At 37.7% G+C, this 18,789-nt stretch overlaps 1 protein-coding gene across 9 annotated transcripts in view; it reads right to left on the reverse strand.

Moving 5' to 3' along the window:
• The window catches only part of LOC131935741 (myocyte-specific enhancer factor 2A), a 39,654-nt gene that overhangs the window by 8,528 nt on the left and 12,337 nt on the right, over window positions 1–18,789 (reverse strand). For 4 of the 9 annotated variants that reach the window (XM_059292374.1, XM_059292372.1, XM_059292376.1 and 1 more), the window contains 4 exons: window positions 18,403–18,456; window positions 17,703–17,767; window positions 6,128–6,332; window positions 5,676–5,879 (listed from right to left, as the gene is read on the reverse strand). In XM_059292374.1, the coding sequence (XP_059148357.1) occupies window positions 5,676–5,879; window positions 6,128–6,181 (258 nt within the window). In that variant the 5' untranslated portion in view covers window positions 6,182–6,332; window positions 17,703–17,767; window positions 18,403–18,456. Of the gene's footprint in view, window positions 1–5,675; window positions 5,880–6,127; window positions 6,333–6,497; window positions 6,766–11,489; window positions 11,751–13,598; window positions 13,978–14,003; window positions 14,061–17,702; window positions 17,768–18,402; window positions 18,457–18,789 lie in introns of those variants that run through there. The other 5 variants (XM_059292373.1, XM_059292377.1, XM_059292380.1 and 2 more) reach the window with 5 other exon arrangements.

The following is an 18,789-nucleotide window of genomic DNA, read 5'->3' on the forward strand; positions in this document are numbered from 1 at the left end:
CACATCCACAAATAGAGATACAATGTTCATACACTTTGGCTATATACAAGTTTTACTGAGCCACATAATTTCAACTAAAGACTAATGTCATCATTGTATTTAATAACAACAACTACATTAATCAGAGTTACAAGATTTAATTATATTCTTAAGGAGCTGTGCTACAAAAATACCAGGCCTTTGGACAATGGCCACTATAGAAATGTTATTTTATCTACACAAGGGTAGGCTGTTATGTCCAGCCAACTAGCCCAAATAGTGTGGCTCAGTAGAATTACCATGTAAGAAGGGTGAACAGTGAGTGTAGAGGAAGGCCCCTCTCGCTCGCCAATGCTATTCCCTGCACGCATTTCAATTTTCTGAAAAGACATTTGAAAGCTATTGATATTATTGACATGAGATTTGTTCACAAACAGCCCGTACTGTGTTACTGGCTAACATAAATGTTTCTACACTAGAGAGCCTTTGTTGTGTCCTAACATCAAGATCCTCCTAGTGATTCAACAGCTAGACAGATGGCAAGGGAGATACACATACAAATGTCATGGGCATACTCGGCCATACAAACACTGTAAAGGCCACATCATATAAACATTGGGAAATGTTCTTCCTATTTTAGAAGACCAACTACAAGATCACGCCGAGAAATCTAAAAAAATAAAAAAAAGATCTGTATCATCTAGAATGACGAACCAGTCATATAGCCATTAATAAAAATAAATTCTAATCCCTTAATATAAAAAGCCTTAAAAGTGAGATAGATAACGGGAGCCAACTCCAACTGTACGTCGGTGAGAGACCACCTAACATTCGCCGCAAGTTCTCGCCCTTAGCAAACCAGTGAGTCCATATTCAAACATGTAAATGAGAAGAACCAACTGATCCAATAATCAGAGCTATTAGAGGTTATGTTGTTACAGTACTGCGCACGACAAATATTGCAAACAAGAATCAATAGTTCGTGGTGGGCGGGAAAAAACCGAACAGCGCCATGGCCGATAACTCGAAAATAATTTGAAACCAACCACACATCATCGCCAGAAAATTCTAGATTTGAGAACAATGGCAGCCTAACAAATCTTGGGTTCATAAATTCTATTATGTTAGTTACATAGTCTTTATTTTAAATAACATTTCAAGAAGAGATCTATATTATACTAGTGAAAAGATATAGATCTAGAACCTAGAGCTTGCTGAAATCATTAATTTAGAGAATCTTAAGGCTTCAAACAATTTTCCGTGGGAGTGGACGGGTCATAGATAGAGAATGGGATGAGCTGGGAGATGGACAAAGCTGAGAATAGGCTGGTAACACATTAGGAACATTTCCCTACACGCGGGTAACAAATCGCCAGTATCACGTTTGAGGTTATGGTTAAGTTTAATCAGTGTTATTAACGTTTTAAATTGTGTTGGATGATCTGACAATAAAGTTCTGTAACGTGTTCAACAATGAAATAAGAACATTCTATTTGGCTGGGTAAAACACCCTAGCCATGTCATCAAGCAATAATATATGACAGCGATCAGCAGCTTGATTAGGGTGAAGAAAGGTAGCCGTGGACCGGAGACCAGCAGCGGTGCCAGACGTGAGCACCGGCACTGTACACACGGTGAACACGGCGCTGTGACCCGGCAAGCCACAACACAACAGGTACGTCTGAGTCAGGGTTGAGCTATTTCAACTCACGCCAACTTCTATTTTTAGCCGTGCCTATTTTGGAAAAGAGAGTTTTCTAGAAGGAGTGAATAAATCGATTAAGAACAAAACTAGCAAAAAATCCAAGCATATTCTTGATACACGACATTTGAGACGAGCAACCCGAGTGGTTTTCTCAACTAGAGAATGTTACAAGAAATTCAATATCATTTGCAGGGATGCACATGTAAAGGTGGTTAACTCAGGTAGCGCCAGCAAGAAAACGATCAACCAAGGTGAGAGGAGGCCAAGGAAGAGGAATAGGCACAGAGGTTAGACATCAGGCGGGCGCAATAAGCCGCAGATACAATATCCTAGGGACACACAATAACATACTACACTACATCAGATACATGTCTATGTACACTGAGATAGCTTTTAACCATCACAGATACACTCAATTATTATTACTCAAAATATTTTTAGATCAAGAGACTGTTGTAAATTTAATAACTGTATAAAAGACCGTGTAGGCGTGTATGTATACGTATGTAACGATACATACGCCTACTTAGCCTTCAAAGCTACAAACTATTTACTATTAGTAAAAGCGAAGGAGAGAGAAAGGAGGAGTGAGGTTTTCATATATGGGATGATAAAACAGTGGGCTTATTGTTCCTGTGACAAGCACATTCTATGTTTAATAAAGAAACCAAAGTAGTGCTTCAGTAAAGGAAGTCGGGCTCTTAATACAGGCATGCCCCCGGGCTACAGTGGCACTTGTGCTAGATGTCAAGCTCACTAAAGCACATCGCCTATGTAAAACCTTAGTGATTTGACCTGATTAGTTATTGATTTCGTTTCGGCATTCAGCTGGTGTGAATTTAAAAGCGATCATTTTCTATGAGCGTAACACCATGTTGTGTTGAGTGAGCTCACCATTAAAGCCAACGCCTGCCAGAGTCTAAGATAAGCAGCAAATCTACCTTGATTCATTATGAGAACTATTCCGGCAGCAACCGTGGGAAACGATGGCATCATCACATTGAGTTTCATTACTACAGCTGTGAAGGGTTGGTGAAGATATTTTTGTCCGTCCCTGACGGTTTTTCTTAGCCCAGACAAATCTTGGTTTGGCCCACTTCAACAGGGGAACTGCTATTTTCTGCTCCAAGGACGGCTAATTTTACATCAGAGAATATAAATATACACAGTTCAACCTCGCCGGTGCTTTGTGTTTATTTCGGTCGGCAGCGTGGCTGGTAGACACACGGGGTAAACCAGCACAGCGATTTGTTGTGTGTTCTAGTCGTAAAACACACGGAACATCGATGCTACACATACACGTTTTCATTCATAAAATCATTTCTACATACGGACACCCAAATTATCTGATGCATCGAACATAAATTAACACATTTCTTCTATTGATACACAATACAACAGTGGCACTTTACAGGTACTTATTTTAAAAACCTTCAACCATACCATCAGTACAGGTGTATGTTTTCTGTTACCCCCCAAACATACCAGCTACAGCACGCGTGTATGTTCCACATTAGATGTTTAGCCCAGAAAACAAGGCCCAACAGCCGTGTCCCGAATCGTGATGCGGCTGATGAGAGTTAAGAGACTACACCTAGGTACAACTTCCGGCATCAAGATCTATGGATTCATACTGCACGGCTCGACAGACGCTACATCTTGTGCCAACATGTACTTTAGCTGACACAATAACATGTTCTACAAAAAAATGTAGTCCGCGTCGTGGTCAAGTTTCTTTAATGAATTAGCCTCCTACTGAACCATTGTTTACAGAGCTAAAGACCCAGCATGCTACACCATTAATACTCGACTAATGTGTCCTATCATTCAATAACATACCAATCTACCAAATGTGTTTCTTATAGCGGATAACGGGTTGGATAACGGTAACTACTGACGTTTTAGCCAAATGTTTTATAGGACTGAATATCACTACTTAGATTTTAATTAAATCTGATCTTTTTATCTAATTGGTGCTAAGTAAATGTAAAAAAAAATGTAAACAATGGAGCAAAAAGATCACATCAGCAATCAATACTGCCAGACAACAAAAACATTATTCAAAACAAAGAGTATGTGGATATATTTCTCAGCAAGTCAAATATACCCTTTATTTTATGAACAAAGTTGTCCAGAACAACAAAAGCGTCAAGTGTTCAGGAACTGTGGGGCCCTTGAAGGGATCTAGACTTGTGAAATAAGGGCCCGTTGTTTGAGCGGTACACATGAGAGATGTGTGTGTTGACGTTTACAGGACGCGGGGAGATCAACATGCAGATGGATTGACCAGCATCAATGATCGCCGGAGCGCAGAAAAAAGTCACATTTCAACAGATAAACTTGGAACAAAGCGAGCGTTCACGTGGTAGAATACAGCGGCGGCGCACAGAGTGCCGTTTGTTAGACAACTGAGATATGTGGGCAGAGAGTTGCGTTGGATGAAAAGTGTAGGCAGACAGTTTCATTGGTTCAAAAATGTAGGAAGATACGTTGTTTGAAAAATGTAGGTAGGCAGATACTTAACTTGAAAAATATAGGCAGATAGATAACTTGGTTGAAAATGTAGGCAGATAGATACGTTGTTTGAAAAATGTAGGCAGGCAGATACGTTGGTTGAAAAATGTAGGCAGTTTCATTGGATGTAAAAGATACAGTTGTCTCGGAAGGAAAAAAAATGACATGAAGTAACAGATGATAGATAACTTCTAGCAGTAAGGCATTTATCTCCCTCACGTCCATCTAATCCTCTACATACATGGACAGTTGTACAGTCTGCATACAGTCGTGTTTATGATCAAGATGCATCAAAGAAGAAAGAAACAACCAACAAAGAAGCTAGTATTGCTCAAATGCATGACGTGGTATTAAATGAACCCCTAACAAAGGAATATTTGTAAGATTAGATAGCGAATGTTGTTTTCCACTTATTGTTGTAATACAAATCCTGGCATAATTAGGGTGAGCATTATCAAAGAAATATACAACCACACCTGTTGAATTTGTAATTTTCTAACAAACTTTTCTTTACTGAAAGCTGGGAGCGATTACATTGGAATAAGTGACCTGAGCTTTTTGCTCTATACTGTAATTGATGATCTTATATTTCAGTTGAACAAAAGCTACTTCAAGAAGTTTGAACAATTCAAAACAATATAAATAACGCACATTTCAGCCCAACTTTGTACCTATGTAATAAAGAAAAGCTACCATAGTTTAAAATATAATTCTGTGTGTATTTATTGTGGAGATGAGTTTTTTTATTAAATATTCCCCCCTACTGCACTGATTAAAGCAAATTTTTTACCCTGAACAACATCACATTTGGTGAGATGAAGAACATCGTATTTGGTGAGACGTTGCCCACTGGAGCTGAAGCGATCTGTTCAAATGGCCAAGTACCTTAGTTATGTATCAAAGCGAATGGTGAGGGGAAGCATATAAAGATGCCACTTAAAGATAACCTGCTGCCTGTTGCAGATAAGCTGGAGGAGACTATAAAATTGTTGGAGGAGACTGTACACTCGCTACTGGGTACAACCTTTAGGCTAGTTACCCTCCCCTACATGCCCATTGGATGGTTGATATACAGTTAATGTCAGCAGACATTAGAACAATAAGCAATAAGAAAATGTGTCATAAGATAGAGTACAATAGTATAAACAAGAAAAAACTATGGTAGTATTCTAAAAAAATTAAGCATTAAATTTATTTTGTAGTCTCTGCTTAAATGAATAGTACAAACAATCCACAAGCAATATTCTGAGCCTTTTTGTCTGCTCCATCATTAGTAGACATACAGTTATGTCATTCAATGTCCTACTTGTAGAATATCAGCAGTTCAGTCCTAAATTATACTATTTCTAGTGAAGGTAAAACAAATAGCCATCTGTTTTGTATTACGAGAAATGTTCAATTCCTGTATAAGGTTAACCACTGAAGTTTTAGACTGTTTAACAGATAGATAACAGAGATTGATGTAGCCAATAAATACCTCAATAATATCCTTATTTGTACGGCTTTCATGTGGTTCGTTGTACTCTGTGTATTTGAGTAGGACCTTGTCCATGTCTGTGCTGGCGTACTGGAACAGTTTGTTGGAGGAGTTGAATATAATGAGAGCGATCTCACAGTCGCACAGGACGCTCAGTTCGTAAGCTTTTTTCATCAGACCAAACTTACGCTTAGTGAAAGTCACCTGCACAGAAAGTAAACAACCTTTATTAGCTACAACATTTCATCTCCACATTAACACAGCTCTTCATCATATACACCTGGAAACTTATTCTTCACACAAAACGTTGAAATAATCATTGTCCCCATGTGGTTACCAATACTTTGGTATTTCAGGTGTATGTACTTTTTATCAGTTAATTCAACTTTTAGTTTAATATGTAGACTACTGTAAGAGCACACAATATATTCCCATAGACTAAAGGGGCTCACCTGTCTGTTTCTCTCATCTCCAATACGGGAGATTTGTATTTTCTTTCGTCCCATGGTCTTGGTGGCGTTTTTAGTTCCCTCCAACGTGATGGCTTGGGTGGAGCGACAGTTTCCGATGAAATGATGAACTAAGTCTGTGTGCCTAGCACTCTAGTTACTTCTACACGGGGCTGGGGTAGTCTCACCTTCAGATCCTCTGACTTAGCTGCGAGCAAACAAAAAAAATACATCATTGTTTGATCAATCAATACACACCATCATTGGGACGTGTGGTATCTGTTCAGACATCTATGCAGAGTAGATTAGTTATACAATTACAGCTATCAAATATCTAAACAATCCAACTACTGAATAATGTGTACTAGTTTACCGAAAACAAAAGGAGCGATTCCATTAGAAAACGAAAAGGGATTATCCTCTCGCTAAGCAGCTTAAGACATTCCAATCAATGATGACATTGCAATACATGAAGACTGACTAAACCAAGTTGAGCTGTCGGAGTGAAAATGAGCCGCCACACACCCATGAAGATACGATTTAACCTCTGAACTGAGTGAACCCATGTGTACACAGGCTGATCAAACAGAACAAAACGATGAAATATAATTCCTTCCCTCAGGAAACCTGGACGACGCCAGGCTGATGTGAACACGTGACAGAATACAAGCCTTGATAATTCTCATTTAGTGAGATGACAAAGTATTTATCTTGTATATTAGATGACCCCCCCCCCCCCCCCCCCCCACAGACACGACAGTTAGTGAGTCAGCTAGTAAATATGACCAGGGGTTGAGGGCAACCAAACAGATCTACCGAAGAAGTGTTACCACTCGCTATCTTACTTTATCGATGGGGCTTCACCAGACAGGTGCATACGCACGCATGTGTAAGAAAAGGGTACGACCAGTTCGTGATCACATGACTGATTTTCTCTGTTCAAATGGAATGACTCTGTTGGATACAGTTTGTTGACGCAAACAGATTCGTGGGTGGAGTCGTTGCACCAGTCTTGAATGCCACAGTTGTCATATGATAATACGACGATTTTATCTGCATTCAACAGGAATAGAGCAGGTAGCGAGAAAATCTCACCTGAGATCCCCCCCCCCATCCACACACCTACAATATTGGAGTATATTCTATAATACGATCAATAGATCATTAAAGCAAATATACAAATGTTGTATTGAAAAGAAGTAGTTTTGGTATACATTAATTGAAGAACCTGGTGTGTTCGAGAAAGAAAAACAAAACAACCCTCACATGGTGTATGAGTCAGCTGAGACTTCAAGTGTTAAAACAATAAAGTCATTATACGTGTACAAGTAGAAACACATGTGAGTTAGAGGGATGGTTAGAACAACATACACTACTTTCTTGTTTGTACACTAGTTATTCCAGAGTGGTTTAGACGTGCGTGGGTCAATAATTACAGACCACAATTTTACAATGTATGAGCTCAACAACTCGGGATATTTCATCTATACAAACAGCACACATGAACGGGTTATTTACAATGAAGTCTGAGCAAGACAAAGACATTATTATAAAATCAGCCATGCAAGATGTTACTAAAACTTTGTTAAAACAAAAAAATAACAATATATAAACTTCAATTTAACACTGTGCTTTTGAAATGAAATACACGAAGACATCGTTCGTGAAAATTCAAAGACAAAGAAAAAAACACACCATTTGTTGGAAAGGTAATTTAGGCAAACCGTTTATAGCGATTTATATATGTGGAATTATGAACAATTATCCCCAGCCATAATTTTCTCATTGTTTCAATTTATGACCTGAAGCATTTTCTATCTTTAGAGTAATGTGCCAGATATGTTTTAATATAATGCTAGAGACAAAATAGAAAATTGTTCTTTACATAAAACTGACAAACTGAAACATATTCTAAAAGATATATTTTTTTAAAGTATTAAGGTTAACAGTATCTCATTTCAGTCTTTAAAAAAAAAGTATCAAACATTAGCGCGAAGAGGAAAAGTATCAAATCAACTATGATAAGACAAGCCTGAATGAGTGAAGGGAATTATGTGTAGGGAAGCCAGTTTAATGGCTAATTTTGCTAGCGCGAGCTGGATTCATTTTCCTGGGTCTTCGTCCGTTCCTACTCCCATCAGCTCTCTATTGGCCATTGTAAGGCTCTTGAGTGGGGACTGACATGATACAGGAGGGATAGCCACAGATCGATACACACATTTCGGTCACTGAATGAATGCAAATATGTAATACTAGAGGAGGCTACATACATCTGTCACGTGCCCAGTGGGCGGGGATTGGAATAAGCATGGACAAACAAGACCGTCCAATATCTCAATCATTCATTGTAATCAGTGTCGTCACTTGTGCGGCTCATGGAGCGATAACTCTTCTCAATGCACAAAACAAACTATAAAAGGGCATTGTTAAATCACAGATAAAATGGCAAGGCATCCATCAAGGAAGTCTCTAGCGAGAAGAGCTCACACACAAAGCTGTCTGTCTTCAAGACAGTCTCCAGCCAGACGCTTTCACAAACAACTACCCGGGCTGTCTACAGGATCCAATCTCGCTGCTCTTTAGCATTGTGTGTTCCGCGTACCACGGTAATTGCCATCACACAGGAGACGTCAAAGGACGGCGATAAGTACAGAATGAGCTCATCTATCTCAGCAATCACGCCGCCCCAATACACCACCTCCTAATACATTTTGTCCACACAATCTTCCACACAAGCGACAACTGGCCTCAAATGTTCAAAAGTAAATTGTAAAACTAACATTGTCGAGACTGTCCACTTCCTGAATGGGCCAGCGAATGTGACACTTGTTCAACAATCGCCAGTCCTGAATGGATGGAATTTGTCAGTTCCCCCGTGAGTTCCCCTCAAACAACCTACTCACACTGTATTATTTGCATTTGTCAAGTTTGTGGTGGACGCAAAAGTAAACAGACTCCTCTATGACCAGTCAAATACAAATATAACGACAAGGCTATGATGGAACATCAATAATGAATTAAGATATCATTTAGAAATTAGAGCAAGGCTATAGTAGATTATAACTTTTTAAAAGAACTTTGAATGATATTAATATATTAAAAAAAAAACCAACTCATTCGTTGCTTTGTATTTTATTGCACATATACATACCGAAAAGTATTTCAAGGATAAACATTTCTAGAAATACCTTTCGTTGAGCTTCCAGTAATACATAGCCATAAATAAGTGACAACAAAAAAAAAACACTACAGGAATTTGTGAGAAACGAACATTGACTAATAACATAACGAGCGAAAAACGAACCAGATATAACTATGAGAAAAAATTAAATGTGGTGGGGTAATGATAACGAAAACTATAGAACCATGATCAGATAGCATTTTAAAATCACAAACATTTTAAAACAACCAACATAAGAGCTGTCTTGTTTGTATAACAATGGCTCACATTAAAGACAACCAAAATAATGGACAGGATAGTCTTTGACGAAGCTATAGATTTTTCTAGAGATGTTCCAACCAAATTATCCTTCCCTTAACCACCGGTCTTTATTCTTCTAGAGCTTTTTTCCTTCCTTCTTCATCTCGAATTTCGGTTGACGTGGATTGTGTGTCTTGAAGAATATTCTGGTGACATTACCGTTAGCATTTGAGATGATGGCGCATTGACGTGAACAGATCTCACACACGCGCACTCACGCCAACACACAAACAGGAGAAAAATCGGACGATAGATCAACATGATGGAAAGGGGAGACCATTCCAGTGTAAAACGAGGGATGTCACTCTAGAATTTAAAATCGATGGAAAGCCTAAAATGTTACACACGTCTCTACCAGATTACTGCCTGTATGTGTATTAAATCATTCAAGGCTTTATCAAATCACGTAGAACCCCAAAGTGTGGCAGAGCTGTACAAGATGTGGAACTAAGTTCAATACCGTCCAGGGGAAGTTTACATTGAGGAATTTTATACAAGTTGGGACTCTGAAAGGAGTTGACACATCAATAGATAATTGTAATCTGTGGATTGGTTGAATGTCCTTCCAATAACGTCCATCAAAAGTGAACAGATCAGTGAAGTCTGATCTTGCAGAGAAAAACAATGCCTCATCCTTACTTAGCGAGTTGTACTGAGGCAACAAGCTGGCTGCCTACAACAGACGAGTGAGTGGAATGTCTACCAAATCCTGTAACACAGGGGTGTGGTTCACGATGCTATCACAGCCATCAGCTTAATGTACTATTAGTATAAGGCCCCAGGCTCGAGCAGCGTTAATCCTGATCAAACACAACAGGTAGAGAGGAGAACGCTGCCAAAGTAGGGACAACGGTGTCTGATAGCTTCAATAAAACCAAAGTCAAATATTATATTGACGTCACGTCCCATCAACACGTGTCCGCTCTTGACAAGGGTTGGTAAGGCTCCAGCACTTGAGTGAAGAGCTGATCATAAACTAATACACACTGGGCCTGCAGCTATAGGGAGAACATTCAACTCAAGACCTTCTTCGTTAGTGGCTACACGGAACTTAAAACACGCTAATGCACAATTTACAAATAAATAACGTTGAAATTAAATCTGAAAGCTTTAACAACGAATAATTAGAATGTGCTATAATCTTTTAAAAATAAACTAATTTTTTCAATAGAAAAATACAAAGTAATTAACAGACAAAATACTAGGTGATCAACAGTGTCAATGAGGTTCATTTCTTGTCAACTAAAATAATCCTTACAGATTAAATTCCAACAATATGTAATGATAATTTTAAATTAAACCACAAAGAAATAATTGTTTAGTTAGTCTGCTAAAATAAATATTTCACCATAGAACAGTAAATTAAGTACTTAGTAACGCCATTAGTATCAGGTACAGAAAGGCCTCTCTGTATTTTGTCAGACATCCTTTGGTCTAATTTTATCTCTGGTTAAACTAAGAAAAATGGAGGGAAAAGGAACCAAGAATATACAACAGGCAAATATATAGGACAAAAAAAAAAGAAGAACCGAAAATAAACATCCCACAAAATCTCAAAATAGAACTACTGATAGTAAGGGGGTAGGTGTCAGCTTAGTTCCCATGATAAGCCTTACCGCATGTAGATCTAGAACTGTGTAAACCTGTGGCAACATATTCAAGCACAGGATGCACAGGTACACACCAGGTAACTATGGCTCGTGTAGTAAGAGCTACTGTGTACCTACCTCAGGTATCTACACACAACAAACTGTGACACGGTATTTGGTCCTCAAATTGTACACAATCAAAATTAAATATTCCAACGCTATTCTAATGTTCATTAAAATCTATCAGAATCTAAAAAGCTTTGTACACACACGCTCAACATGTTTGTAAACTTACCAACACAGCGTGTAAATATTTTAGTTGTATGAGAAAAGACGGTGCTAAGGCAGTAGAGAAATCATTCTCTCCTTCCATCCATCCCTCCAAGCAATGTGTAGTAAGATACGTCAGCAACAAGGCTGCTATTGATGCGCTGTTTATCTCGTGCCTAGCAGTGGATGCTCTCCCCCTCAGCACGAGCTACAGCGCTCAATTACGTGCTGAGCGCTGCAAGTTTGACTGGAATAACTTTTTTAAAAATTCAACCAATTTCTTGGGCTAAAAGGTAAAACAGGTAGACGTAGGTGAGAGAGCTTATTCCTAACATTTCGAATGTTACAACTTAATATCAATGTGCCGAGATACTGTAACAAACAACTTTGCCTTTATTATTTGAAGTGACCATTTTCTGTGTTTAAAATGTGTTCATTATTGTAAAAACAATACATTTAAACCGGACAGGATATAACTCACTATACTGTGCTGAGGCTAACGCGCAGGATTTAAAGTAAATCACTAGTCAAATGTAACTATTTGAAAAAAATCGGTGAAATAATATTTAAAAAAAAACAACAACCAAGAACTACACTCGTGAACTGTTTATGTGGTCAGTATAAAAAAACTGATGAAAACAAATATATCACAATTATTCATCCATTAAAACTGGACGTAGAAAATGTATTTGAATATAGTTAGAGATGGTTAGGGGAGGGAAGAAGGGGATAGACGATGAAAATACAATGTAAAAATTGGCTAAAAAATTACTTCTATGAGTATTAAGAAGCTCTTTTTAACATATTGAAAAAGGAAAGGTTGAAAAAAGGGAGACACACATGATGAATTGCTGGTACAATACACTTGAACATTTCTTAATAAGGTCTGCGTGTCCTTGTCATGTGAGTTTTGGAGAAAAATACTTCAATCGGCATGTGAGCGTAAGTGTCGAGTTTCTATATTTAACATCCGTGGCTGACTCACAAGCAATACAAACACACAATACAGTGTGTAGACAAGAAACTACACACTTTATAACAGCCTTACATTTTAAACACTTAAACATAGCAAATTACTATATCGGCAGTAAAACACTAGGATCTACAGTAATGACACCACACACAGCAGCCCAGTGTACCCGGATATGCAAAAAGGTTGGCAGATTCCCCACATGAACTCACAAAAACTAGGCCTAATCAAACGATGACATCATAAGATACGGTATCTTGTTTTGTTGTAGAAAACATCAACAGTACAGAACAAATCTTCGACAAAGGTTGAAAGATTACACGATAACCGTATAATTGTACATGTTGCCAGGCGCTAATGAATGGTCAATCAACTTCCAGTAAACACGAAAACACATCTGGTACATGTAGGTGTGTGTGTGTGGGGGGGGGGGGGGGGGGAAGGAAGAACACAAGAGCAATAATCTTAACCAACATTTGCGTCATTCAACTTTAATTCTTTATATAGATGTAGAAGGAAGAATGTCCAGCCGCACTTCTAAAAAGGTCCCTGCTCATTTCCTGCCGCTGTTAATAGGTGACACACGACTCAATAGAAGGCATTACGTCGGAACAGGAAGCGGAAAGCGTTGCTATCTTCGCCCACTTCTTTGGTTGGGAAAATTGACTTATCTTTGATAGAAACTGGGCCATTTACTTTGACATAGAATCAGCACTCGAAAATAAATACAATACTGTAGCGTTATCATCTGATTTATTCTTTTAAAAAGCTACTACATAAAAGGTATGTTTTTAGCACATAACTTTATAAAATAGATGTGGGCTATAACCAAATGTGGAGAAAAAGGTTAATTGGCTGAAATACTCCCAAGATAAATAAAGAGCTTTCATCCTGAACATATATACAAACAAATGAGTGTCAGCTATAATCGAGGGAATGCAATGTACGAGTTCAAGTAGCACAGGCCAGAATAACGGAAGTACAAGGGCATCTTGAACCTCAGCACTTGAAAGAATGGTCTGGTCTCGGAAACGAAAGAACCATGGAAACAATAACGCCATGTTTATACAAGAACTTGTCATTGATTGCACGAATTTGAATAACCACATCATTCGGAATAAATGGCTATAATTGCATTATCAGAAAAAAATGACTTGAACTCACCTTCAACTAATACGCTATTTATAAAAAAAAAAGGCCACTTGAGTCATCAATCAAAAGCAAGCAAACAACACGAGGAAACGTTCCCGGGATCCTTAAGATATCCTGATCAAAACATGCCCATTAATTTAGATGGCGACACAATGATCAACACAGTATCCAGGAGAAATATGCTTTCATTACTTTTAAAAATAAATGTATCCATAAAATAAGATCTTATAGATCTAGTGTGTTCACGAATGCAACTGTCTGTTAAAAAAAACCTAGCAAGGTAATGTCAAAACAGACTGGAGATAACGGTGTGTAAGCCTAGAGATAGGATGACATGGGCAGTTGACAGTAAGCGGGCTATGACAATAAGACGCGATGATACAACACATCTGTAATTCTGTCTACACCACGTTTTACCTCTCGCTTTCTTGCACAACTTTATTTTCTTACTACAGTTTTTGTATTCGTCATAATTTTTCTCTCAGCCAAGGACCCCCTCCCCCTCTCTCCCCCCAACCACAGTTTTCGTTGTACATTTTCTGCTAGCCTAACCAACCACTCCTGGTTTGTCACAATCCATGTCCGCCTTACACCCACGACACAAGTCGTCTGACGCTATGTGGCCCGTTAACGACCGACTCAAGCTATGACGTTTGTCTCTTCAAACTAACACTTTATTTTCCCCACTTAACGAAAGCAGCTCTAGATCAAGAAACTGACGTTGGCGTGGTACCAGTATACGTGTAATGTGTTCCACAAAAAACCCACTCAAGCAGAACGGACGAACACAATATCTAGCGATAAACCCAACAACTTTATGTAGTAACAGCTTCTAACCTATTGTTTGGTGACATTCAACGTGTAATGTGTACCCTTATCACATACATAAAAAGCACATAGCTATATATAGAAGGTCTATAGCTATATATAGAAGGTCTGTACAAGTTTCACGGAACGTTTCTAACACACAGAGAAGACGTTTTAAACAACAAAATTAAGTTAACATGTAAGAAATAGCAAGGGACTGAATCGTCTAGTGTACTGTGATAACAGAATAAAAGGTGGTAAATATAACGTGTCCCCCTGAGTTCCACAGAAACCATATATTTCATAACATTTGATACCTCACACTGATATCTCTATCATAGGATGTACAAAGTTAGTGTTAAGAAAGTACATTAGCAAGATTTCTATAGCTCAGGCGAACAGAAAATCCTCTATTGTTCAATTTTGAATTTCTTTCAGTGATATCGAATTTTTTGGACTAAAACTAATTCACACGATACAAATGTGTATGTTCTACTTTATTTGTGATTGAAGGATCTGAGACTGGTGTGTGTATGTTCTACTTTATTTGTGATTGAAGGATCTAAGACTGGTGGTTGAGAACACCATAAAAAGTAATGTGTGGCTAAAGAATTCTGCCAATCAGAACTCTCGTTTGTTTAACTAGCGTGAGATGCAAGTTATCAAGTTGAGTTAAAAAGTGTTGAAGTGTTGAACAAACATAGGAAATGAACTGATATGACAAGTCTCAAGACAATTTGTGCCACAGCTTCTAGGCCCTGTGACGTGACACAAGAAAACAAAGATTCAGCCGGCGCACGTCAAACGTTGACACATGACAACCAATAATACAGCGTAATTAATCTCACGCGCTCTTTGATTACTCTCAATATTCAATCCATTTCTCATATTATTGAATCCAATTAACTGTGAATAAAGAGATAATGACAAAAAAGTAATAACCCGTTAATGCTAGCGAGAATGCTAAGAAGAAAATGGAGATGATTAAATTTTACATTAATGCTAATGTGTGTAACCGTCCATTAACCTAAAAGTAAGGTTAATTCCTGATATTTATTTATAAAAAGTATCAAGATATTTTTTATCAAACGTAGTATTATTTATTCAGTGATATTTTATTTGTGCTTAAGCTTTCAGCATGAAGCCACAATAAATCTTTTGTTGCTAAAAAATAATTGTCCTTCGCTTAGGAATATGAGGATTTTGAATAACATTCTTAAAAACACAAACAGACCGATATTGGAGCGTAAAAAAGAACTTTGAGACAAAGTAAGAAATTTCAATTCGGCTTTTAATAAAAAGTTAACCTACTTTTTTTTAACTTGGACATAGAATACAGAAACACAGCGAGAAACCGAAACTGAGCTATCGTAATGGAATTGCCTTAACTTTCTATTTCCATTAAGTATTGAAAGCTATCAGCAGTACAACCAATACTAAACAACAACAACAACAAAAAAACAACAGGTAAAGACAAATGTTCTCTCTAATAAGGTTACACTTGTCTACAACCGAACGCTAATGAATTACAACTTGGGGGCTACTAAAAAGCACTCTAGCTATTTCAACATGCAAATGGCGTGCAGATTTGCTCGACAGAAAACTTGTGCGGAGGTCGAGGAACTGACTGCTTAATGGATAGCTACAGAGGAATAAGGAGAAAAGAGAAACTTGGCTGAACCAAAACTACGATTTCATCAATCACCTGCATATAATTAGAACATAAAGCCACCCAGACATTAAGTAGCAAACACAAAACACGATTTCTCAGGGTCCGCCAAATTATAATCTATTTTTAACAACGCTAATTGAGAAGTGAGCAACCAATTAATAAGTAGGCTAAACTACATTTTTTTCTTTCAGGATGATGATCTATTTTCAGTGGGGTTTTTTTTGTTGTTGTTGAATTGAATATATGTTTTTATGTGTTTTGTAAACACAGTCCAGGCCATCGTATTTAAAAAAAAAAAATTACTTTTTCTTATTCGCAATGACTCGTGTCTAGATTCTAGCCATTGTACTCGACTGTAGCTTGTTTAGTTAAACATTACTAACCTAGAGTTAACAATGTAATCACAGTATAGACGAAATTTTACTCTGTTACTTAGAGAGAAAAAAACCTCATTTGCCACCTAGAATAATGTGGTGGCGAGGATTTAGAGTTGTCCCCATTGAAAAAATAAATGATACCAAAACTAATCTAAACTACTATTGTATGAAATGACAGAAATAGCCACTCAGATAACTGTTTAGAAAAAATATTCTCAAATACTATTCAACCACACTAGGGTATATTATTCTGACTTAATCATTTAATTTTCAATACGCCACGTTTATGATGAGATGTATATTTTAATCAGATAAAATACACCGCCGCGGGTTCAAATAGCAAAAAGCTAGCAGAGCAAAACTGTTTGAATAAAACGTATTGTTTACTTGAATTGAACATCTACAAATTAAGAAACATAATGCTGCGTGACTCATCGTTGTTTTATTAATATTTTTAAGGGATTTTATGTAACACTATATTGGAATTTGCAAGCGAGTGATTATCGTTGAAGTCTAAAAGAAATAAAGCTGCTCAATATTAAAAAAAAAAAGATGCAAACGTATTTAGTTATAACAAAATGTATGAAATAAGTTTGTGAACGATATAATCCTATCTAAAGGCGTGGGCTCGTGGGGTTTCATACCAGAGTGACAGCTGAATGTCGGGGTTACAGATGTAATCCCTAACGCCGAGTAATCTGGTGTTTACCTCCACTGCTCATGTGCTGGGTGATACATAGCTTTAACGCCTGTATAGTATAGTACACAACGCCGAGCCTGAGAACTTCACCAATGGCTCGAGTAGGAAACATTTCACTCTTCACCATTTATAACACTAGTTTTAAATAGCACAATACGACATCACTTGAAATAAATTTTTAAAAATTTGATAACTGTCGAAACACATTTGATATATATTGGTAGGTCTAATTAAAACTGTCGGCTGGTCGTTTTGGAAAGCATATTTTTTAAAATACTGCTCATCAATCTTGACATTAACCCTAGCCATGGCCCTGCCTATAACCCTAACAACGATACAGGCAAATACTACCTTGTTTTGCAGTGTTTTCTTAAAGAAGCTAATTGAGAATGCTAAGTGTATAATTATATAAAAAAGGGAAAATGTTTTATGATAAAAAATTTAATTTAAAAAATGAAATTAAAAATAACTAGATCTAACACAGACAGACAAGATAGGGTGAGACGGCAGAAAAACGCTCGCCGGAAGAATAATTAAATTAGGCTATTTGAGCGACATACCTGGTTTTCGATTCTTGTCATTGATTTCTTCTAACCTTCCCCAGACAACAAGAGACCGGCACCGCCTAGAACACAGACAACGTTGATGTCAGTGGTAGAAATGTAGGCAGGTCGATGGTGAAATATTATATTAGCTTCTATTTACAACACGATAGATACAAGTCAATACCATTTAGCAGCAATCGCAGGGGAAATGCTAAATGCAGACGCGCGTGCGGAAGACGAGCACGTGAATGACAGACAGGTGACGCCATAAGGGTAAGAGGTCAAATGAACAAAAACGAGACAGATTTCGCTGCATTGTGTGGTCAAGGGGCTACGACAAAGATTCGTGAGCCGTCTTAGAAAGAGCGCCATCGCTTACAAAGGCTGGGGGTCAGAGGTCGGTCAGCCAGTGACATACAGACGATATTAATGTGCAGGGTCAAGCTGAATTATTCCAGTTTGGCAAGTCACGCGGGCCAGTGTGGATTTAACAATAAGATCTCAGAGCTGAATAATTCATGCTCGCGCATCACAACCCGTGAAATCATTTTACAAGCGAAATAAAACTAATAGAGTAAAATATAAGTGGGGTGTTCATCCATACAGTCTTCTACATTAAATAGTGAGAAATTTAAACTATCTCTACATTAAATAGTGAGAAATTTAAACTATCTCTACATTAAATAGTGAGAGATTTAAACTATCTCAATTCTACCTTGATGTCCGTTATGATTCAAGTGTCCTTGTATTGCCTCTCCTCTGCATTTAGCTGTAAGAATGGAACAACGGGTCTCATTAGTTAGTTCATAGATAACACCTGCCCACCCTCTAAAAACATTCTCACATCCTCCGGCTTAAAAAGTAAGGCGGTCATAGAAATGAAACTTAAAATAGAAGGGCGGCTAGTGAAAAAAGTGCCATGCGTGTTTCAAGAAAAGTTCATAATTAGAGACATCAAAATAAGAAAGAAAAAACACTTGATTATACTTTTTCTCCTTTCTTCAACATTGTAAATGCACTAAACCTCTCCCCCACACACACGCGAGTCGTCTTTTAGTTAAATTTTTTTTACAATCAAACTGATTTTTTAAAAATTTAAAAA

The sequence above is a fragment of the Physella acuta genome, unplaced genomic scaffold, assembly GCF_028476545.2.
Source record: "Physella acuta isolate Inbredline_101_S28 unplaced genomic scaffold, ASM2847654v3 ptg000156l, whole genome shotgun sequence".
Classification (NCBI taxonomy): Eukaryota; Metazoa; Mollusca; class Gastropoda; family Physidae; genus Physella; species Physella acuta.